At 44.0% G+C, this 25,123-nt stretch overlaps 1 protein-coding gene and 2 pseudogenes across 1 annotated transcript; all 3 read right to left on the bottom strand.

Annotated features, from left to right (window-relative positions):
- Positions 1-13,852: 13,852 nt before the first annotated feature.
- Positions 13,853-15,331, bottom strand: LOC136459830 (probable esterase PIR7A; annotated as a pseudogene).
- Positions 15,332-18,078: 2,747 nt separating this feature from the next.
- On the bottom strand, positions 18,079-19,153 carry LOC136459829 (esterase PIR7B-like). Its single transcript, XM_066459662.1, has 2 exons — positions 18,717-19,153; positions 18,079-18,581 (listed from the first exon to the last, which is right to left on the bottom strand). The coding sequence occupies exons 1-2, from the start codon at positions 19,086-19,088 to the stop codon at positions 18,120-18,122; spliced, it is 834 nt and encodes a 277-aa protein (XP_066315759.1). The 5' UTR covers positions 19,089-19,153; the 3' UTR covers positions 18,079-18,119.
- A 3,771-nt stretch (positions 19,154-22,924) lies between these two features.
- Positions 22,925-23,845, bottom strand: LOC136459828 (esterase PIR7B-like; annotated as a pseudogene).
- Positions 23,846-25,123: the final 1,278 nt, after the last annotated feature.

Here is a 25,123-nt window from a genome sequence, read left to right as displayed (position 1 = left end):
CTCACACATAATGAGATGTTCTCGGTGAAAAAATGCACAATGATTATGATCTTCAAAAATTACAAAACAAGAACATGAAAATTGCATGTTTCAAATAGTATAAATACTACATGTTGTTAATGTAATTATAATGTATATGTATATAAATACAGAATTCAGCTCATGAATGTGGAGCCTGCTGACAGTACAATTAAACAACACAGAATGTGTACATAAAAAGAATAACAAACTGTAAGACAGCAATACATATGAGAGAACAATTTAAATACCTCATACTACCAGATGCCAAAGATTCATATAATGAGAGAATACAATTTTCAGAAGCACAAAAGATGTAGAAAGAACCTTAACATGAGCCTCCAGTTGCAGCCATATTTGGATGACATCCTAGTTCCTCAACCAAGTACTTGCACACCTCCAGATGGCCCTGGCATGCTGCTCGATCATCATTTCCTATGCCATTTCTTATGTCTAGGTTCCTTATAATACCTTACACACAATGACACAAACAAGTTATCACATTGAGGAAGCAGATACCCAACACACGACCGCACAATCATCAAGAAAAAACTAGCAATTACACACACTGGCAGATCCTACTAGCACACTACTACAACCATTCTTGCATGTGAGTAAGCTGCCACAAGCACATGCAGCTATTGGAGATCACACTAGTACACTATTGTAGAGAAATTATCATGAGCAAATATCATGCACAAAAAACATAAAAACTTCTACATAAAATAACAAGGAGGGGTTTAGCTTCTGGGTCTGTATTATATTGATATACAAGGACAAGGACAAAAATAGATGTGTGTTGGCACAAATCAAAATTAACAAAGTTCATGAAGTGTTAGCACAAATCACAAGAGATAATTTTTTTTCTATGAAAGGACAAGGACAAAAACTTGGCTTAGGCAAGCACAGACCACAATAAACAAAGGAAAATGTGAGCTAGCACAAATGACAAGGACAAAAAAGAGGGGTGTGTTACCACAAATCACAATTAACAAAGTTCAAGATGTGTTAGCACAAATCACAAGGAACAATTTTATTCTATGAAATGGCAAGGACAAAAATTTGGTGTGTGTTGGCACAAATCACATTTTTTATCCAAACTAGAATGTAGAAGTAGCAATGATGTAACCACTTAAAAACCCTGTGCAAATAGAGAATAATGCAGCACCTCGTACCAAGCATCTGAAATGGCGTCACCTGAGATGGAAAAAAGAGTGATGAATTTACATAGTTGGTTTGGAGTAACAAAACAACAAGTTCACGAAATTCAGGGCTGGACATACATACCTCGGCATTATCCTCTTGGTTACTCTAGGTGAACTACACTTTGTGCTTCAAGACACTGCCTACATGTTTAGTAGACTGAGTGATTTAGAACAACAAAATTGTGAACCAAAACAAAAACAACCAAACCACCACATTATTGCAGTTGTTCCTCACCTTCTTTTACTAGTCCTAGCAGAACTGCCTCAAGACGCTGCCTGCATGATGAATTCACTATGGCATCAGGAACAAATCACAATAAACAGAAATGAAATATGTTGGCACAAATCATAAAAAATATTTTTTCTATGGAAGGACAAGGACAAAAAATGTTGTCCGCGCTAACACAAATCACAAATCACAATAAACAGAAATGAAATGTGTTGGCACAAATAACAAATAACATTTTTTTCCTATGGAAAGACAAGGACAATGTTTGTGCTGGCACAAAACACAAACCACAATAAATAGAAATGAAATGTGTTGGCACAAATCACAGATAACAATTAAAAGAGTTAGACAGATAACCTAGAGACACCATGAAAAAGTACAGGAAAACTTAGCTACCACAACATTAAAAGAGTTAAATATAGCAATTTTCCATTTATCTTAAGAGAGTACTGACTTCCTGATTCATGCATATAAAGAATTTCTACTACAATGTGAAACCATCAACAATCAGTGGAGAAACTGACAAAATAAGAGAAAAACTGAAAGCAACTTAACTCACCTCCTGCGTGTGTCTGCTGTTAGTAACTGGTTTGTTTTCATTATACTTAAGAATGATGTGCTTCAACAAGCTATTAGGAATGTCCTTCATAATGTGCCACTTGACAGGAAACCAACCAGTGCACTTGTCCTGCTACAAGTATTCAACTATCTTGTTAAAATCAACTCGACCCACCATCTCAGCCAGACCAATAAACTATCCGCTGGTGTTAACCTAAAAATCAAGGAAGACAAATAGATACCTTTCGCTTACTGTCAGTTTTCTAAAGCAAATAGGGTTCATAGAAAAGATGTAGTGTGGTCCTGAGAACCTAGTGAAGTAGTAAAACCAAAGCTACATTCATCATCAGCACCTACTGCTACTGGGAAATGAAGCAGACATACACAACACTGGTAAAGCCAGCAAGGATGACTTGTTTATCAGTATTAACAAAGATAGATGACAAACTAGGACACAACCACAAAATCATGACAAATATAAAATACAATTTAGTAACAAATATACTAGCTCTAGCACAAATCACAAGTAACAATTTAGTAACAACGAGGCTAACGGTTCAACAATAGCATATTGCATATTCTTAGAACTAAAATTGCAGTGCCTGATACTTGTAATCTACATTATAGCAAACTGCAATTATGTAACTAAATCTTTAAATTGTTTGATTTACTGAATCTTTAAGTTGTCTGATCAGAAATAGTTCTTTGGTATCACTAAAGTACAACTAGCATAAGACATAAGTGCTCCTATAGCAGTGTCATTGATAGAAAACCACCTAATAAAACAAGCTATAGGTGGAAAATGGTGCTTCTAGGGTTTGTATTATATTGATGTGCGAGGACAAGGAAAAAATGAGATGTGTATTGGCACAAATTAGAATTAACAAAGTTCATGAAGTGATAGCACAAATTATAAGAGATAATTTTTTACTATAAAAGAACAAGGGCAAAAACTTGGCTTGGGCAAACACAAATCACGATAAACAAAGAAAAAGGTGAGTTAGCACAAATCACAAGAGATATTTTTTTTCTATGAAAGGACAAGGATAGAAACTGTGGGCAGGCACAAATCACAATAAACAGATGAAAAAGGCATGTTAGCACAAATCACAAGAAATATTTTTTTTCCTATAAAAGGACAAGGACAAAAAGAGGTGTGTTGCCACAAATCACAATTAACAGTATCTCTGAGGAATACTCAATATTTTTGTTACCTATCCCGTCCATGATACTTGGATAAAAGGAACCATGACAACGCCACCAAATAGAGCATGCTAATATAGTTACACTGTTACAGAGATAATATTAAGAGTTTAGCTTCACATTGTGCTCTTAGTTTTCACCACCATAATCAGTGCCATCTTCCTCTCAATTGAACTAGACTGGAAGTATGCTAACTGTGCCATTTTCACTACCATTTGAAATTTTACTATTAGGGAGACTGATCAGTTCACCACAAAACTCTGGACTATGTTAGCATAAAGACAAATCTGATTCTATAGACAACAATTAGGTTTGTGCTGAGCCCTCACAAGGAGGGCTTCAAACCGTCTAAGCATCGAGCCAGAGTCATTTTTAGTACAGAAACAAAGCAATAAAAAGTGGCTTCGGCCGAGGGCTCTAGCTACGGCACTGGAGCTATGCCAAATGCACCCATATACTGCAACATACTGTGTAAACAAAACATGGTGGTGTCATGCACCTATGCACAAAGACAACTCTGAACTATAATCAGGCATCACAATCCGACCGTGCTAGCTTTCATATATATATGATATGATCACAAGAATAATTCAGCTACCAGAAGTTGGCCGTAAAGCCATGTATGTTTCTGAATAATAATAATAGAAAAGCTAAAATTAAAGCAAGCATCCAGATCCTAGAGTACATATCTATCTAGTTTCAGCTGCAGAGATCCATCATATCATATTTTATAGCTCTTTTTTCCATCCAAATTAATTAAATTGACAAAACAAATGAGCAAGGAAGGAACAACGTGGTTATTAGTTTGGATTAGTTTCTTACCGTAGATGTCCATGATGGCCTCCATAGCCTTCTTCTTCGTCCTATCACTGGTAATGGTGGGGATCCAGAGCACCACCTTCTGCTAGCACCGACGAGATTATTCTCTTTTCAGCCATGAAATAAGAGGAGGAACTGAGGAGATGCATGCATGGAGTCATGAAACCTGATCACAAAAAACATTTTTTTCTATGAAAGGACAGGACAAAAATGTGTTGTATGCTGGCACATATCACAATTAACAGACTACAATTTCTTATATAGAAACACAAACACAAATATCTGAAATGTGTTGGCACAAATCACAATAAACAACTTTTTTCAATGAAAGGACAAGGACAAAAATGTGGTGTTGATTAATGCTCATCTAACATCCCATGAGACCAACTGAGGCAATATGTTCCTATGCAGGTGCATAAGGACTTCAAGAACTGACAAATGCACAATTTTTAAGATGGACAATTAAATTATGTAAGGACCAAGCTATAGGAAGCTTAAATTAAGTTATGTAATATTTTTTTATCACAAAAAAGGATCATTGAAAGAGGCAGTCCATGTATTCAAATTTTAATTTTACAGAAGGTGCATACAAATGTCCTTTGTTGATGTTTATGTATTTATCCAGTCTTAGCAGCAGCCATTTAGATCAACTAGTAGAAAAAAGACAAATCGAGGAGGAAAATGGTTCAACACCACCATATTGCATATGCTCAAAACTACAATTGCGGTGTCCGATACTTGCAATTTCCATTATTGTTGATTGCAATTATGTAACTAAACGTTTAATTTGTTTGCAGAGCACTTCAACAACTATGCAGTAGAAAATTAGGATCACATAGTTCAGTGGTATACCAAGTGCTATATCAAGGAGCAGTACTGTAGTTTATAGGAGAAAATACTTGACATATTTATGCTTTGAAGTAAAAATTCCTAATGCTGTTTGCATCCAATTAAAATTCCTGACACATTTTGGCTTGATGATAGGATTTACTCTTTCCTAAAGGATAATAAGTGAGTTTTGCAAATTGATTTTGAAGCCCTAAAAGGAAAAAGGATGAAGGAAAAAGGCATAAGTCGAGAAGTACCTCCAGAACATAATAAAAAATAGCATGTCGGAATTGGTTTAGCTGATCAAATAGATTATAAGCAAGATGCTGTTGTTCAGACAACACAATCAACAGATGAGACGTGGCCTTGTTATCCTGTAGGTTGCTCAAAGCATAAATACAAAATTGATATATGCTGATCTATAGCACTAGATACTAAAATTAACTAAGAACTGACCTCTTGTAAACCTAGATCTTCGTTAATTTTTCACAGAACATTCTTGTGCTTTCATAGTACCTCATGACCCAATGGCCTCTACTTCGATAGTTCACATTCCTCAAGAGTTTTAAACATATTGGATACAACTGTTCTCTTCTGATTCTTTTTCCTATGCTAAACTGTACTAACAAAATTAGCTACCCCACAGATTATCTCAATTGAGATCCAAAATTACTGCAATCTGTCATTGAGCTCAATTTCATTCTACGGGTGCTTCACATTGTGTACAATATCTGCAAATTCTACACAAAAAATTTGTAAGTTTGTAACAAAAACACAGGAGGGAAAATAAAAATGGAATCAGTTTCTCTTTTCTTTTTTGTGCATTGGGGGTGAGGAGATAGAAACCTTAGGCAGTAGGAACTCCAATGATACTACCATTTGATTGCTACAATGTTTGTAATGATAAAGCAGTCTCACTTGCCCAGTCGTGGTACCATAAAAACCTGCAACAAAGAGCAAAATAACACAAATTGGTGTAATAATTAAGGAATTAATAATACATATATGATCAACTTTACAGGGCCACCTTTTGTTAAATTTTTTAGTGTCAACAGGAAGCTGTGATTTAGGCCTGTGAGGATCAAGCCAGCAGGGAACCTTCCTTGCTATGGCTTCTTCATTCAGTACAATGGTGACAGGACTTTTCAAAATTTCTTGTCCAAAATGCAATTAGCATGTCAACTATGTTACCAAAAGAGCTAATGACTTGGACACAAACAAAGCAACTGACTCCCTTTGGTACTAAAAGACTGAATAGTTACTGAAAGGAGGCTGTCAATCAAGTACCATGAGTACCCCAAAATGCACAAGGATAAATCATGGCTAGACCACCACCCAAAAGTAAGAAATCTGACTGTTGAAAAGCACAAGCATTGGTAAATATAAAAAAAATGTCCTTACACATATATGATGACATTCTATATTGCTGAGCATTTTGTTAAGGATAAAAACCAATAATAGATCAGTAAGCAGCACATTCAGGTAGAGAGTAGTCCTTTTCGATTTTTGTAATATGTTGTGGTACAATCATCTCTTCAACTATATATCAAATAAACCATTGAACGAGCACACCAAGCAAAAACCAGTTCTATAGATCAAGAGCAATAAGATCCAATAGCTGAGCTAACCCAAGAAAAAAAGCAAGCACCATTACTGACCATAAAAACCATTGCACACAAATAACAGTAACAAACCACCCTAATACTCAAGCTGCTACACCATGGCGCGCAGCACAGGCCGTAGCTAGCTCGCTTAACCCAACATGAAAAACATAAACACCACCAATCTTTGACACTATGACCTCCTCATGCTAGAAGATTTTACCAATCAAGCAAATTGACACCATGTCATGTAGCAGCATAGGCAAAGCAGAACAACACAAACTACATGAAAGTTTGGCTTGGTAAAATAAAGCATCCAAAATTTGGCTTTGCTAGATTAAGCACTTAAGAAGCAAGCAGCGTAAATGTCTCCCCACCATTCTCTGCAGCCAAATGCCCTCAACTACAAGGGTTGGTGTAGTATGGCAGAGAAGGGGGTTGCCTAGTCATTCTCACACCAATTGGAATTTTAGGGAAGTGATGGTATCAGTTCAGTCAGACAAACATTCATATAGGACACAAGCAATATATATAAAGATGAAAAAATACATTTTCTGCTTCACGACGTGCTTTGCTAGCTGACATAGCAAAGTGAACACTAACAATTATCTCATACTCATACCGTAGCGGTTCAAACAGGATAGAAACAACAAATAATCAAGCAAATAGGTTAATCTTGACTTACAATTCAAGAAGATGCTTGAGATCATCAATAGTAAGACAAACTCGTCCGAGAATTCATTATAGGAAAGAGATCTCTGTGCCACAATGAAGGAAGAAGCTAGTTACCATACTGAACCGCACGGAACGGGACAAACGCGGCAGAAAGCAGGATCTATATTCCACGAAAAATCCACAAAAATATCGCACAAAAATCATCAATAGATCATAGGGGTGCGAGTATGAGACGGAGAAATGAATCGCAACGTGCAAATATTGTAACACCACTGGTGTTTTAAACACTAAAATATGCCATGTCATCATATGCATTGCACATCATTCTTGTGTTAGTGAAAACTTTGATATGCATTCAATAAAACAAATTTACTTTTATGATTATATGTGTTGACTTGTACGGGATGAATCAAGTTTAAAACCTTAGTATTAAATTGGAATTCCAAAAACCTAATTTTCAGCATTTAATACTACCATGGAAAAACCTAATTCAAAATCTAAGCATAATTTGGGGTTGAGCCTAAAAGAAAAAGTGTAGAGATTGTCAGTGTGTACAAAGTTAATTTTTAGAGTTTTCAAAGTTGTTATATAAAATTTGAAGTAATTTGAAAGGGGATAAATTTTTAAAGTGTCCCCTTTTGATTTTAAACTTGCATTGTTAAATGTAGGTAGATTTTGAGTATGATTATTAAAACAAAGTTGTAGAACTTTGAATTTGAAGCAACTTTTATTTTTGGAGATTTTTGAGTTACCATGCAAATTTGAAAGTAATTTGAAAAACGAAGCGAGTGGCAATTCGGTAAATATCTTGAACAGTGCAAGCAGGCAGCTCTCACCGGCGGCAAGCTTCCACCGGCTTCCATGCGTGCCCACAAGCGACACCTCCTGCTTTGACATGTCCGCGTTGCCGTTACGTGTCAAGCGCACATCTCCCGCCGCTCTCCGCTCGCCTGTTAAGTCTAAGAGCGCCCTCCTGTCGCTCTCTCCTTTCCTCTGTTTCCTGTCAGCACAGCCCAGCTCCGACGAGCTCGCGCCGAAGTCGTAGAGCCCTCCTAGCCTTAGCTGAGCATGTCACCATGATCACCATCACCTAGCGCCTCCACATCACCCACTTGCGCAGCTTCTATCCCTCTGGTTTGCCTAGCGTAACCTCGCCTTCTCCAACTCCGGCGAGGATCCATCGAGATCCATTCCACCTTGGACAGGTAGTTCGGGTGGGCTTCTTGCTTCATCTTTTGCTGTTTCTTGATCTTCATTATCTCATGATGTTCATGAGCTTGATCATTGATCATTTGGTCAATTGCTTTCCTCCGAACGGAGCTTCGCAGTGAGTTCACGCCGCCGCTATCGTCTCCAACACCGACGACTTAGCTCCGCCTCGTCTTAGCCATCGTTCTCACGCGCATCAGCTTTAGGGTGAGCCACTAATCATGCCTGTGTGATCTATTTTATCTCCACCACGCCGTAGTCATGGGACTACAGGACGCCGACAAGTTTTGCTCCACCGTGTCACTGCGCGTGTCGCTACTAGTGTTGTGGAGTGCTGTTGGTTCAATTAAGTGCTCGGTTAAGTCTGTTAGGAGGTGCTGAGTATGTCGGAGACCTTAGGATTGCCGACAAGGTCGTAGATCACTGTCGCCGTCTCGGCAGGACACCGTTGTGCCTCCATCATCGCCAGCGAGGTCGCTGTAGTAGTCTAGATGTTCAACCAGTACCTTTATTCGATGCGCAGCGCTGGGGAGGTCATGTTGGTTTAGTCCTTACCGCTGAAGACCTCACCGCTGGCGAGTAATCGCTGGTCAGAGGGCCTCGCCATCGTGATCGGTGCGGGCTGACCGGTGGGGTCACCCTGTCAGTGGTTGTTTAAGTGTAAACGAATTTTTCTATTTTACAGAAATGGTTAAATAGTGCTATGATTTGTTTATTTTGTGTAGAAATAAATAGAGCTACAAAAATTATGAAAATTTTTGTGTGACCTCTTTGAGATGTTAACTATTTAGGAAAAATATTAAATATTACTTTTCAGTACATTTTGAATATGATAAAAATTGCTCAAATTAATTAATAAATGGGATTCCATGATTTTTCTAGGCTTAAATAATTATCCAAAAATTATGAAAATTGTTTTTACACTTAGTTATCATGTGATGAGCCTTCACAAAAATTTGGAGCTCATTTAGAAAAAGTTGATTTGTTTCATAATTTTGAATTAATTAATTAATTAATTAAAACATATAGTAAACCTTAATGACTTAGGTTTTGTTTGAATTTGGGATTGAGTGATGACCTTGGGTCATTAGCATAAAATGATCCTTGGCAATTTAAGTAAGTGTTTGAGTTTATGATCAAGTTGTGATTAAGAAATGTTAATTAGTATAACCTCACTAAGGTCATTAGTGTTAATCTAAGTAAACCCTAGAGAAGGTTTAGTTAGTTGTTAGTTTGTAACTATACCATGAAGAAAAGTTGTATTCAAGTTATTAACTTTTGCATCCATCATCAAGCATCATGTTTTATATCTCGCGTCATATTAAACATGGCATTGTTACTACGTGTAGTGAACGAAAGTGAGAACTCGGTAGTCAACCAAGTTGTTGAGGAAGTCAACCCACCTGTTGAGGTCGGGTTTGATATCTATAGAACATCTCTAGAACCTGACTATTCTGTCAATCAAGGCAAGCCCCGGATGCATTTAAACCTACCTTGTGTTTTACAAATTTATATAACTTTTATTATTAAATATTGCATTAAGTGATTAGGAGTTGAGTGGAAACCTAATTGGTGCGTTACTAACCTTGTTTTTCCATATCAACCTTGTTACCAGCTTCAATTCGAGAATGCCTAATTATGCTTAGCCATGCTTAGACCAATAAAAGTCGGGTGATTACCTGTCACCTGCGAGATATAAATGGATTTTTGGATACGATTGGTTATTTATGTTATCATGAGATATAATCATGTGGAGTAATAAATCTAGACTGGGCGGACTTGGTGTATGTGAGCCATAAGACATGGATATCCTGTGAGCAGGTTCTTTCCGCCTGTGTCGATTAAGAACCGTCCATTGTTGAATTGCATGGGTTGAGACTTTGTAGTACTGGCCACATACTCCGGTAAGCCTTAACTCGGCTATTCTATTATGAGAATGGCTACTCGCGCACTAGGAGTGGAGAGATGGCAAGAGTAGCATGTACCCAAGTGGCAATGGGTTGAATTGGTGGAGTACTGTGCTCTTAGGTGGCGTTGACCCGTTCTTGTTTTAGAGGATCTGAGGGTAGATTGATATAGGTAGGTCAGGGACCTGCATATGTCATGTGGTTGAGAATCCCTAGCTGGGTTATTATCGGTTCGAATCGTCGTTGCTTCTCGGTTATGGAGACTCAACTCACTGTTCATCATCGTAGTTAACAAATAGAACTTGAGTAAGATTTGAGAAAGAGTTTGATATAAAGTTCATGATCTCAATATGGATCATGTTAGCTTTATATATGATCTTTATGAAGATTTAAATGTTGAAAGAAAGAATCTTGTTAGAGAGTTTTTACGTAAAAGAACTTTGATTCTTGCTAAAGCCTTACCTTGAATCTCCGAGCCTGCATTCCTAAGTCTTCTCCGTTTTTACGTCGGTTAAGTCTTGTTGAGTACTTTTATACTCAGGGTTCTTTAACCCTTGTTGCAGGTGAACCTCATGAGCAGGTCTACTTTGGTCCGTGCTGCATGACGGTTGTTCAAATTGAAGATGACAATTAAATGTGTGGCCCTTGGGTAGGGCATTTTAATTATGTGTTTTGTTTTATATTACTAATGCTACTCCACTACTATGGTTTGTAATAATAATCGTACTTGGTTTGTAAGCTTTGAAACAACTGTTTTGTAACTAAGTTATTGTAAGACTTCCGCTATTTTACTCTGATATAAATTATTGAATAAACTGTTGTAATACTGCAATGACTCTGTAATGGATCCTGCTCGGAAGAAATTGTGGATGATTCGGGTTTCCCAAGGACATCCGACAGGCTTCTTAAGTTACCAGGAACATATGCATAGTCGTTAGAGGTCATTGGACAATGACAGGTGCATGTGGGCCCTATAATTTAGGAGGTTCTGCCACAAATATTAGGAGCTAAATAAACAACATGCAAATCACAGGTGGCCATGCACACCAAGCTGCTGCTTCGTCAATCCAAACTTGCAAATCACACACACATTCTATCGACTCAAGCACCAAGCACTGGCCAGGCCTAAGTACAAAACAAGCGTAGGCACAAAAAACCAGGAGGGAATTTATTGGACACACCAACTAAAAAAAGCAAACTAGGGCATCTAAGTTACCTAAAACAACTTTAACAACTATCCAGATGATTAAGTAAATCCGCACTAAAAAACCAAAAGCCAAATGAAAAAAAATTACAAAAGATGCAGCTACAACAGATACAACTACAACTTTGCCTCCTAATACACATGCAGCTAGACCTCATCATTGCAGAAAAAGCAAATAATTTAGCAAAATTACATCAAAGATAACTATGAATTAAACTAAATCAACAACTGTAAGTACAATTGAACTCTAGTGTAAACTACGAGCAATCACAACTGAGCATGATAGCTACGAGCTACTACAGATAAAGTATGGAAGGACCGAAAATCAATTCAGATAAACAGAGAAGACTAAACATAAACTAGATCTACGAAAATTAGAAAACAAACACTACAATCATTCAGGATCCATCTATATAGATTCAAAAACAACTACAGAAAGATCACATGGTTTTAGCAACCAATGACTAAATATAAACCATATCTGTAAAAATTAGAAAACAGACAAAATAAACAACTCCATTCCCAAGAAATTTGGTCATCTCACCAAGGTGAAATTGTGCATTACCCAGGAATTTACCTTACATCCCATGAAATTGTGCATTCCCCAGGAATTTGATGTAAGCCCCCACCAGGATATGCAAAAGCTCCATTTGGTATGAGTGTAACTAGCAGTACATGATTGTTTACTTGAAAGATACAATCCCTATCAAGCTGTCCCTCCCCGTCACTACATCTTGCTGTCTCCTCCCCTATGACCTTTCATTTTTCCGACAAATCCCCACTACCTATCCTCAATCAACCACAAATACCCCATCAAATACTAGAACAATCCATCAAACCAAACCCTAATTAACGAGGACTAACAGAACACCACCACATTTGCAAAAAAAGTTCACCAAAAATCGCTCATCAGTAAAATACAGTGCAAACCCTAGAAGCATTCGAACCTCACCCACACAAATCTCCATCCATGTGCCCTCACCATATGTATCCACGAAATCTACACCGCATTAAGAAATCGGATCGAGTACACACATGAGCAAAAGAGCAACAAACAGGAAGGAGATTTAGTGGGCACATATAAGACCTTCAACAGCGCACCACGACGAAAATGCGGGACGACCGCCAGGGTGCACTGCTCCACCGCCGCTGCCCCGCGCACGCTGCTCCCCTGCCGCTGCAGCGCGTGCGCCGCTCCTCCACTAGGGGGCACTGTGGTGCTGAAGGGAAGGAGAAGGGGATGCGCCAGCGCCAACGCCACCGCAGCCGGTGCTCCACGCGTGGTGGGAGGCTGCCAGGGAGCCAGAGGATACAGAGGAGCGACAGATCTGGACTGGGTCACTGGGAGAGTGGGACGGAAAGCTAGAGAGCAGATTATCCTAGAAATCGTCGGTCGGCCCCCCAAGCAGAGCGGCGCGTCGCCCGGAGTCGCCTGAAAGAAGCCGAAACGAAATGGAAGTGGGGGTGGGGGGACGCCACAAAATTAGACGCGACTCCCAAAAATCAAAACTGTAGCGCCGACATCCAGGATCCACAGGTCAGAGAAACAAAACAGAAGCGCCACGTCGAACAACCTAGGAGACGCGCGCGAGACGGATCCGACGGACAGAAAATTCATGTGCCAACGAACCAAAAAACACACATGTATTGTATAGCATTCTCGATTTTTTTTTTTGTACCCAACCAATCAAGCCCAACAAGCCCCTGGCTAGCGTGCGGCTATGACAGCGGAAAGGCGAGGCGCCGACCAACGTGCACAACGATGACGACGCAAAGGCATAATGGTCTTGTCAGGCCCACGGGCCGGCACGACACGTCTAAGGCAGGCACAGGCCATGCCTGGGCGCGCTTGGTGAGCCCATGGGCTGGTTCGGCACAACATGATTAAAGGCGGGTCGTACCTAATTATGTATGTGTCGTGTAGGGCCAGACCGCCTATTTGGTCATCTATACGTATGCATACATCGACCGCAAGGAATTTTGTATATTGTCTACTTACGCTACATAAGACTCCACTAATCAGCGAACATTCACCGGATTAGAATCTAGGGAACAATCAGATAATCCCATTACTTTTCTTCGCTTTTGGAAAAAAATGTTTCCACAACTTTCTATTTTTTAAATGTTATAAAGTTACACTCCAATTTTTATGCATAATATTTTGCAGGACATAACTTATTACTATACCTTATAATTTTAAATTATTTTTAAGTAAAACTATTTGGAGATATTAATGTTGATATTATTTTTCATAAACTTGGTCCAACTTGAAAAAAATTGTTTAACTTTAGAATTGCATTCATTTTGGATGGAACCGAGAGCAAGTACATCATAAAAAAAACTCATAAATAAATCAACCATTCCGGTGCCGGTTTGAACATCGATTGACCACCATATCGAAAAATCACGCCCTTATATTAAGCAAACGTGATATAACAATGTTCAGATTTGTACATCTTATTTGATGATGTATATGCAAGATTTGTACATCTCTCCGATCACCGATTGAGCAACCATCGTCGCTGATACTATGATCAGGCAGGGTTCAAATCAGAAATGCCTCTCAACTGTACTTGTTGGCTACCTCAACAAGCAGGTCCGAGAGGTCCGTTGGCTTGGAGAGCATGGCCATACGTGCTCTGTTTGTTTGGCTTATAAATCATATTTTTTTCAGCTAACGAATAATATTTTTTTCTCACAACAGATCAGCCAAGTATTTTCAGCCATCGCTTATCAGCCGAGCGGATAGGGCAATGATCAGCTCCCTGCAGGCTCCTCACCTAGGTGCCGGGGCTCCACGAGGCCATGCGCCGCTGGAACTCCGCTGACCACGACGCGTCGTCCTCGGCGACGACGCACACCCGCCTCACAACGCCGTACCTGTCCGCCGTCAGCACGTTGTTCCTCTTCAGCATCCCGTCGTCCTGGAACGCTCGGGATGGCCTCACCATCGCCTTTGCCAAGGTCAGATCCTGATGCATTGCACTTGCACCGTCAGGCCGGGGAAGCAGGAAGGAGGAGACCAGCGTCGTGTCGCCATTGTTTGTCAGTCGCCTACCTCAGGAGGGCTGAGCTGGTACAATCTCTTGGCCAAGTACTCTGGCCCTAGCAGAAGTGTCTCCACCGGATACTCATGATTGCTGCTGGCGCTGTATGTGCAGTCCATGTAGAAATCTGGCCCCGTTTCTTTCGAAAACTGGCATATACACACAGTAGTAGTATACGTAGTTGCGATAATGGTTGAGCAGCTAGAGCAATGTGTTCTTCAGAGTTCAGACAAAAGAGTGAAAAATAAAGAAAGAACAAGCTAAGATCAATGGGGCCGTTGTCATATATTAATGCCGATTTTGAGCTTTTTGGAGAACACCGGAATGGTATGTCACATAGGCAGAGCCCACGGATCGGAGGCGTACCTCTTCCAAGACGAGCGCCATGGGCTTGCCGGCGGCGGGCATGGCGGCGGAGACGAACACGGCGACAGCGACTCTGTCATGGTACCTCTCCATGGCCAGCGCGAGGCTCTGGCCGCCGAAGCTGTGTCCGACGAGGACCGCTTGCTCCCCGGGCGGCAGCGCGGACACCGCGTCCAGGAGCGGCCGGCTGTAGTCCTCGAAGGACGCCACGTCCTCGCCGCGCCATGTCCAGCGCCGTGACGCGGTGGCCCGCGGAGGTGAGGAGGGTGGTCACCCTGTACCAGCACCACGCGCTGTGGCAGACGCCGTGCACCAGCACGAAGTGGTGCTGCGGTGGCCCCCTGTCGCTCTGATCCTCCATCGTCGTCGTCCCTGATGAACTCATGGTCTGATGGCCGGGCGAGCGATCGAGGAAGTCAACGCAGCTCGGCGAAGAGAACAGCAGCAAGAGCTGGTGGAGTAGTGGTGCCGTCTTCTCCTTTTTTTTCTCTCATTAATCCGTCGCAATGATAGGACGAGGACGGACACCGACCCGCCCGCGCCTGTAGCTGTACGGTCCGCATGCGTTGTCGTTCGCTGGTTTGTTCGCGCCTTGAAAAATATCAGCCACCAATCCTCTCTTTCGCGTGCCTCCAGCGTTACTCTCTACCTCTCTCTCGGTGCGGGCGAGCGTCCCAGCACGGCGGCGCAGCGGCGTGGCCTAGCACGACTGGGCCATGACGTGGAGGCCGAAGCGGCACTCGACACGGCGGCGCAGCGTCCCCGGTTACGAGCGGACTAGCATGGCAGGGCTGGTACGAGTGGCTCCCCGTCGGATCTAGCTTCCTCTCCTAGTCGTGCGGGCGCTACCTCATAGCTTGCCGCGTCGCGCAGCCATCGCCTCCAGGCCGCCCGCCTACGAGCATCGCCGGACCGCCGGGCCCGCTGCCTACAAGCACCGCAGCCGTCGCCCGGTCGCCGCAACCGGGGACCACCTACAAGCGCTGCCGGCCGTCGCCTCCGGTAAACTCCACACGTCGACGAGACTCTATTCACCCGAGCAGCAATAAGATGTTGCGCACACGTTGTAAATATATGTTTCAAACACACGTTGTAAATATATGTTTCAAGTGTTTAGATGCGAATGTTGTATACATTGCAATAGTTGTACACATAGGTAGCAAGCGTGTTTATCTGAATGTTATGTATATTTCATATATATATATATATATATATATATATATATATATATATATATATATATATATATATATATATGTATGTATACTAGCGTGGGTGCCCACGCTTCGCGTGGGGAGGAGTTGGGAAGGAAAAATGGGTAATTTTTTTATCGGGCAGACACTGTTCCTTTTTTGAGGAATTTTTTGGGCGTTGGATGAACAGTACGCGCCTGGTACTGTTGACCTACAGGATTCTGACTGTGGAAACGCCGGATGAACAGTACACGATGACGTGAAAGGCATCAAATTTAAAGTTCTTATATAGATTATATATATATATATATATATGTTACAATAGTTTTATCTAAATATTACGTATATTTTGCAATGTTTTCAAGCGTTTCGGGTATTTTTGCAATGGTCTCATCCGTCTTTTTTATATTGTAAGTGAACGTTTTAAAAGTAGATCGGACGTTGCACGTGGAACGATGGAGCCTGAAAAAAATATAGGTGGGGCAAATTTCAACGAGAAAATGATAAAAAAGCATCGTATTCACAACACACCGATTCACGTACTGCAATCACACAGATCATGGCAAAAACGCTGCAATCACACGTTACGGCCAAAAGTAGACGAGAAACACAGGATGGAAAATAATTCTTCAAAGTCTGCACAAAAATAATTCTTCAAGTCTACATAAAAATTACTTGTCAAACTGGCAATTGACATACTCTATTAATGTCTTGCTAATAATTTGAGATGCTCATGATTCATGAACTGAAAAAATCATAAAAAATGCCATTTTTTTGTTGTTCTTGCCAATGCCATTCTTGGGGACACCTCTGCTTGAACCTCGGCCTCGGCCGAATCCAGATGTTGGCGGAGCTGCTGCACTTGCTCCTCTGCCGCTAAGCTGTCCGCGGCCATGGTCGGCCCCAGCACCAGGCGCCAGCTCTTGCTCCTCTCCTCCTCCCTCCATCGCCAGGCGCAGCCAGCTCCAGCTCCTGCTCGGTGGCCGGCGGGCGGGCGGATGGGCACCTCGGCGACTCGGCCAGTCGGCCCTGGCGGTGTCCGACAGGCGGATCGCGGATGGGCGCGGGCTGGCCGGCAGATGGGGTAGCGCCTGGCGGCGGACGACGGCGACCTCGAGCACTCGATGCCGAGTTGCGGTGGCTGCGCTCTAGGACAGGGGTAGCGGACGGATTGGGAAATTGGGGATTGGGGAACTAGATTGGGCCCTTACTGGGCTAAACTAACTGAACAAAAAAAAGACCCAGTGATGCAATACACAGGCTCTGCTTGTTGCCTCGTTTCGTCGTTCGCCGCCGTCGCACAGAGGCTCGGCGCTGCCGGTAGCGTCCTCGGCAGCTGGAGATAGGCAAGAAGAGGGGGTTGGGGGGGTCTGAGGCTACGCCGCCGGTAGCTGGGGCGGCCGCCCCACCACGCCCCCTAGGGCAGCTCCGTCGTTGACATGGGATTCGCGTGGAAAGCAGAGGAGAGGAGGAGGCGCGAACAGTCCCCGCACGGGCGGCGCGGGCCTGTGCGTTGGCGCGCTAAACGCAGGTGCGGGTAGGCGATGTTTGGACAACGCAGGCCCCCGCATGGATGCGTGAAACGGGGGCGCAGGCGCAGGCGTCCGAACGGGATGTCCGGTGTCGTTTAACAAATCCATATGATAATCAGGGTCAGGTACGCTGCACGTTCGTCCTGTCCCTTCGTTCGCTCATTTAGCTTGTGTTATAATCCATACTTTTTAGCTTATTTTTTAGCTGGAATAATATTTTTCGCTCACAACAAATCAGCTGGAACAATATTTCGATTTATTTTTTCAACGGAGCGAACGGGGCATTGTACCCGTCGTGTGGTCGTTGGGTTACCGAATAATTAGCATCACGTTAATTAACCTGAAAAACCTCTGATGGCTGGTAAACTGAGAAATTGGCTGTAACATGTAATTCGAGATAATCAATGACATTTTATTTATTCATAATCATATATAATATAAAATAAAATATATAACCAGTAATCATCATCGTGACATATATAGGTATAGGTACTACGCGCGGCAACAATAGTCGTCGTCATATTCTCAGTCGCATCTGCTGGCTATCCTTCCAAGGAAATCGCAAAGTTCCGTGGCCTTGGAGTTCATGACGGCGTGGTCGGCGCCGGCGATCTCCTCGACCTCCGTGCCGGGGCTCATTTCCACCATCCAGCGCTGCATCTCCTCCGTGCTGGATTCGTCGGCCTTGGCGACCACGAACACCTTCTTGACGGACCCGTAGTTGGCGGCCGTGAGCAGCGCCTCGTCCTTCATCACCGGGTCGTCCAGGAACTGGTTCCCGGGCCTCACCAGCATCTTCGCCAGGGTCAGATCCTCCGCCGGGCTCTCCTGGTAGTACTTCTCCTCCATGAACCTTGGACCCATCACGATCGCTACCCCTTTCTTCCCGCCGGCAGCTTCACTGCCGGGGCCGGTGTCGGCGCCGTCGTTGATGGGCACCACTTGGCAGTCCATGAGCAGCCCTTTAGAAGCAGTTCTTCTCATGAACTGCAGTGCATCCATCACAAAAACAAAGAAGAAAAATTCAAGTTTGACATATATGTAAATATTTGCAAGTTTGGAAGGGAATACAATGATGAGACAATGTTTGGTGGCTGCTGGTGCACATGCGTGTGTACATACCTCCTCTGTGGTGACGCCCATGTGCTTGCCGACGCACGGCAGCGCGGCAGCCACGAACACGGCGGCGGCGACCTTGTGCGGGAACCTCTCCATGGCGAGCGCCAGGCTGAGGCCGCCGTGGCTGTGGCCGACGAGGACCAGCCTGTCGCCGTCGGGGGCCGCGGCGACCGCGTCCAGCAGCGGGCGCGAGTAGTCCTCGAAGGAGCGCACCTCGTGGAGGCGCGCCGGGTGGGCGCCCGCCGCGGCCAGGTCCAGCGCCGTCACGCGGTGGCCGGCGGATTCCAGCGCGGTGGCCACCTTGTACCAGCACCACGCGCCGTGGCAGAGGCCGTGCACCAGCACGAAGTGCTTGCCGCCGCCGCCGACTTCCATTGCTGCTAGCCTGCTACCTGTGCGTCGGTGTGGAGTGCTAGCTGGACAGTTTGTGATCGATTGATCTTGTCTGCTTCGGTGTTGGTGTGCAGAGCCTGTAGGGCGTGATGTTTATTTATATATAGAGGCGCGGTGGTGATTGCCGCTGCGTTTCTTCTTCTTCAAGTTGATCATCAGTCATCACCTTCTGCTGCAAGAAGCAAGTGTTGACTCAATTCCTGGAAGCTGGTTTGCCTTTACTGGATAATGGAACAATTCTGAAATGAGTTGGTAATGCGAGAGTTAGTTAAGTGAGGAATCAAGATTCGCTTATCATTGTAATCCCTTCGTCAAGAAAAAGATAATACAATTTTAGAGTAGCAAAAAATCAAACTTTAGAATTTTATCTTTAACAAACAGAGGTAGTGTTACCTTTCCCCTCCCGTCCGCGTCGCTCGCTGTGTGGGCGACTCGAGCGGACACCAAACCCTAGCCGCTGCCACCTCCACTCCCTCCCCTCCCCTGTCTCGCCGCCGCCGGAGGGAGCCGCCGGGGACCATGCGGCGACCTAGGATGGCTGCGGCGGGGCCTGCTCCGCCTCGGGTTCTCTTGCGCTGCCCCTGCGAACCGGCGAGGCGAGGCGGCCTCCTGCAGGCGCAGGCGGCACGACGATGGTGCGGCGCGGATGGCCTCCCTCTCCTCCTCCGGCGGGAGTGGAGGTAGGGCCTGGAAGGTTCGATCTCTACCTCAGGGACACGAAAATGGGTGGATCTGGCGGTGGCTGCGGCTTCCCTTCTGCGTGAAGCGGCGGCGGCGGCCAGATCCACCCTCCATGGTTGGGGCCAGTGCTCCCTCTGCGGGGCCTGGTGCCCTTCTCGCCCGGTTCCTTTGCCGTTGCTGTGGTCTAGATTAGATCTACGGAGGGTTGGGGAGCGGGCGTGCAGACGGTGGTTGTTCGGTGCGGGGGCTACTGAAGGCCTTGCGCGCCGTGGGTGGATATGGGGTCGGCTTGGTAGGGGTTGGGACGGTGGTGGGCTGGCCGACTGGGGCTTCTCCGATCCTGGCCCTCTTCTCCCCGCCATCTGCCCGCCTCCCTGCTCGGACTGGCTTGGTGGAGCTGGCCAAATCTGCGTGCTGCTACGACGGAGGGCGGACTCTCCGGCGGGCTTCTCCCGGCCTCTCCTAGCTGGCATTCCTAGGGGTGGCGGCCAGACGGGGATGCTGCGAACGTCTCGGCGCATCCTACCTCCTTGGTAGTGTTGGGTCTTCGGCGGCGGCGGTGTGGATGATTCATGAGGTCAAGGCGAAAGCTTGGATGACGACGTCTGTGGACGCCGTTTACCTTCATGAAGGCGTCCTTTACTACATCTTCTCCTACCATGCTGGATTTTGGTGAAAATCTTCTCTCATCGGGCTAGCCTGTCGACGCTCTTGGCATCGTTTCCTTCTTGAAGGCTCTGCTAGGCGATCCAGTTCTCCGCTATTGATCTCATGCCGTATGCCATGGCACTTCTCCAAGGGTGGCGGTGCTCAGTGCTCCAAGTCGTCTTTTCTAGTTGAGTGTCTTAGTTGGGTCTTTTCTTCAGTCAAGTTGTGGTTAGTTGGTTAGTTGTGTTTAGTGGGGTCGTTTCGACCAAGTTGCAAATAGTAGCGTGAGTTGTGACAGTTATACCAAAGTTGAGCAGGATGAGTCTCCTCAGTTGTATGGTTTTTCTGGCCCGGTTTCCATTCAAAAAACTGGGTTGACACTTGCCTTTTTTCTTTCTTCTCATCTAATAGAAATAGCGGCAAAGCTTCTGCCGTCCTTTCTAAAAAAACAAACAGAGGTAGTATATTGTTAGATTTCCATGATCATTAAGCTCTAGAACCAGGACACAAGAACATGAACAAAGCTTGTGCTACTCATACCTTCGTTGGATGAGTTAGCCATTGGGCTTGCTGATGACCCGTGCCTACTTGAAGGAGGCGAAATGTAGTAGAGGCTACGTGTGGGAAAGCTCTTCCCAATGTTGCAGCAGCTACATGATCAATGGCTTAGAGTAGTGTTCCTTTCACTAGATTTCACTCACTCGAGATGGTTTAGGGTGCCTCTCCATTTAACTTTGCTGCTGCATGCTGGGGGACTTTCCTTGTCAACAATGGTGGCTGCTTGGTCAAGTCCTTGCCTCTGATCAAGGCAGAGGACAAACCAGGCTGTTGTTGGTCTTTTTAAGTCTTCCTGACTTCCTGTCATGCACACTGAGTACTGAAGCAGCACACAACCAATTTAGTGTTTTCACAATTGGTTCTTATGATCAATCCAATATTCTCCCCCTTGATCACAAGCCTTACTATCATAAATTCATTTCTCAACAAAATGATACACCAAGACATAGGATTACAATAGTCAATTAAGTACCTTTGAACTCTTATGACTATAGTACAACGTTCCATTTCAAAATGAACTTGTTTGGACATTATGGGAGAATGCTACAAATATGCCCCACTTTATTCCAGAATCAGAGGTTCTCTACCAGACCCATGCCATACCATGTCCATTGAATACAATGGGTGGTAGTCCTTTAGTGAGCAGATCCACTAGCATCAATTTTGTACTTATGTACTTGATATCAATTGTCTCATCCTAGATTCTATTTTTCCACAACATGGTTGTAAGGATCAAGATAGCAAGAGAGGGTGAATAGCCTATAAAAATCTCTTCTACAAAGCACAATTAACTAGAGCATAGCAGTTAGTACAATAGATGACCCTAATAGCAAGTACTAGCACTAGCTCTAGTTCACTTTAAGCAACCCTCTACATAAGTCTAGTAGCGGTTGGTTCTTTAACTAAAACGCTTCACCACACAAGGCCACTAGAAACTAAGCTACACTAGAGAGCTAAACAAAGAAGTAACTAACAACTAGTTACTACTAACAAGAAGAACTAGCTACTCTAGTCTACAACTAACAAGAGAGCAACCTCTAGTTAGCTACACAAACAACAAGCACTACACTAGCAAGAATATGAATGAAATACAAGTGTAGAGCTTATACCGATCCGGGCAAGAGAGATGACACAATCAATTTTTCTCCCGAGATTCGGTTGTTTGCCGGCAACTTAATCCCGGTTTTGGTGAGTCTTATGGTGAGTGATTCGTGCACTAACTGGCATCACACGTTAGACCCTCAACTTGGGTGTCGCAAGAATCACTCACACAAACGCTCCTTCTAGACACATGCAATTTATTAGAGTATCCCCTTTGCACTCCGTGAGGCGGGATCAAGAACCTCGCCACAATCAACTTGATTGGGGACGGAAACAATCACCAATTCCCCCCACCAATCGCTGAAGCTCCAACCATCTAGGTGGCTGCAACCACCAAGAGTAACAAGAACGCCCAAGCTTCAACAATCACTAGTGCCACCAAGATGCAATCCAATAATGCAATGCACTAGTGATGAATCAATCCTCTCTCAATGTGTTTTCAAGTTCACAAGTGAACAAGAGTGGGAGGCTTTCCTTAGCTCTAGAGTGAAGAAGGAGGTGTAACAATATGCCAAGAGAGCTCCCCAATCTATCACTCTAGCTATTTAGAGCAACTTCAAAGAGGCTCTTTATATCTATCCTAAATGTTAGGAATAGAAATTTTGAGAAAAAAATATCATTCAACAGTTTCTTTAAATGGTTGTCTAAATATAACCATCATATACTCCCGATCTCTTGCTAGCCATTTATAATATATATATAAGTAGTGTTCATGATCAGGCATTTTATTTATTCATATATATAATATATAAAATATATATAAGCAGTGTTCATGACATATATAGGTGCTTGTATCACTGCACGCGGCAACAATAGTCGTTGTCATATTCTCAGTCGCATCTGCTGGCTAACCTTCCAAGGACGTCGCAAAGTTCCCTGGCCTTGGAGTTCATGACGGCGTGGTCGGCGCAGGCGATCTCCTCGATCTCCGTGCCGGGGCTCATGGCCAAAATCCAGCGCTGCATCTCCTCGGTGCTGGCTTCGTCGGCCTTGGCCACCACGTACACCTTCTTGACGGACCCGTAGTTGGCGGCCGTCAACAGCGCCTCGTCCTTCATCAGCGGGTCGTCCAGGAACTGGTTGCCGGGCCTCACCAGCAGCTTCGCCAGGGTCACATCCTCCGCCGGGCTCTCCTGATAATATTTCTCCTCCATGAACCTTGGACCCATCAGTCCATCACGATCGCTGTGCTTTGCTGCCCGCCGGCACCTTCACTGCCGGTTCCAGTGATGGGCACCAGTTCGCAGTCCATGAGCAGCCCTTCGGAAGCATCTCTTCTCATGAACTGCGTTCATCGCAAAAGAAGAAAAAAAATCAAACTTGACATATATATTTGTGACTGACATGAAACTTGAAACAATGGTTGGTGCATGTGCGTGTGTTTGTGTACCTCCTTGATGATAACGCCCATGTGCTTGCCGACGCACGGCAGCGCGGCGGCCACACGAACACGGCGGCGGCGACCTTGCGCGGGAACCTCTCCATGGCGAGCGCGAGGCTGAGGCCGCCGTGGCTGTGGCTGACGGGGATCAGCCTGTCGCCGTCGGGGGCCGCGGCGACCGCGTCCAGCAGTGGGCGCGAGTAGTCCGAGCGGACCTCGTGCAGGCGCTCCCGACGCTGCCATGTCCAGCGCCTTCACGCGGTGCCCGGCGGATTCCAGTGCGGTGGCCACCTTGTACCAGCACCACGCGCCGTGGCAGAGGCCGCACCAGCACGAAATGCTTGCCGCCGCTGCCGCTGCCGACCTCCATTGAGCACGTGCTGGAGAGTTTGTGATCGATTGATCGGTGTTGGTGTGCAGCCTGTAGACTACGTAAAAATCGATTTTTAATAATGGGATGAATTTTTTTAGGGGTGGCTAGCGATGGAGCCACTTCTACAATAGTGTGCTCGGGAGCCCAGACACCAGCCGCCCCTACAAATGAAACAGCAGAGGCGGCAGGTGATACGAGCCGCCCCTACAAATAAAACAGCAGAGGCGGCAGGTGATACGAGCCGCCCCTACAAATGAGTCTGATTTGTAGGGACGGCTCACTCACCGGCCGCCCCCGGTATTTATATTTGTAGGAGGGGCTGGTGATTGAGCCGCCCCTAATTTGCAGGGGCGGCTCAATCACCAGCCGCCCCTACAAATGACCCACATATAGCACAACTGCAGCACCTTCTTTCTCCTCGGGTCACTCACTCTAATCCGTGAAAGAAAGGTGGAGAGGTCTTGGACACCTTCCAAAAATTATTCTACTAAGGGAGAAATGTTTTGGTCTCAAATCCTTTGGTGGAGAGGTCGTAAAAGGTAAGAAAATGCTATTCCACACTTTTTTAAAAGTTTTAATGGTTGGTTAGTGAGTAATTAAAGTTTTGTTTCTCTCTCTTCTATGGTGCTTGAGCTACTTATGAAGCAAATTAGACTCAAGTTTTAAATGTACTAGGGTAAATTAGAGAGGGGAATAAGATCATACCCTTATTTGGTCCATGTTTCTTGATTTTAGTGAATAATTAGTTAGTTTTATGCATGTTTCATGTGCATGTAGATCTAGATCTAGGGTTTGATTTTTTTATTAATTTTTTTTTGTAAATTTATGTTTGATAAAATTGGATTAGGGTATGCATGAAAGATATTGGGTAAAGTATAATTGTTGCTAATTGTTGTCTTTAAAATTATTTATTATAATCAATAAATATGTATTTTAATTATTTATGGATAAATAGACCATTAATTAATTTTCCTCTACCATGGTGTGTTTGTATGCTTCATGTACTTATATTAGATTCATATTCATATATATCTGAAGTATATACAATTATTCTTAAGTAATTATTAATTTAATTTATTTATATATATATATCTGAATAAGTAGTCCTTTAATATTTGTTTTGTTGTTGTTGTAAAAGATGGAGTATATTAACTCTCGGATGTATGGTTCGTTAAGGCTCAAGGCAGGTTTTCGTGAAGAGGTGGATAAATTTATTGAAGCCGTAAAGAAGCATACGACGACATTAAAAGAGAATAAGGATACAATTATTTGTCC

This window comes from Miscanthus floridulus, chromosome 6, assembly GCF_019320115.1.
Source record: "Miscanthus floridulus cultivar M001 chromosome 6, ASM1932011v1, whole genome shotgun sequence".
NCBI classification, from domain to species: domain Eukaryota; kingdom Viridiplantae; phylum Streptophyta; class Magnoliopsida; order Poales; family Poaceae; genus Miscanthus; species Miscanthus floridulus.
The sequence above is the reverse complement of the archived record's forward strand: the minus strand, read 5'-3'. Positions and strand labels throughout refer to the sequence as shown.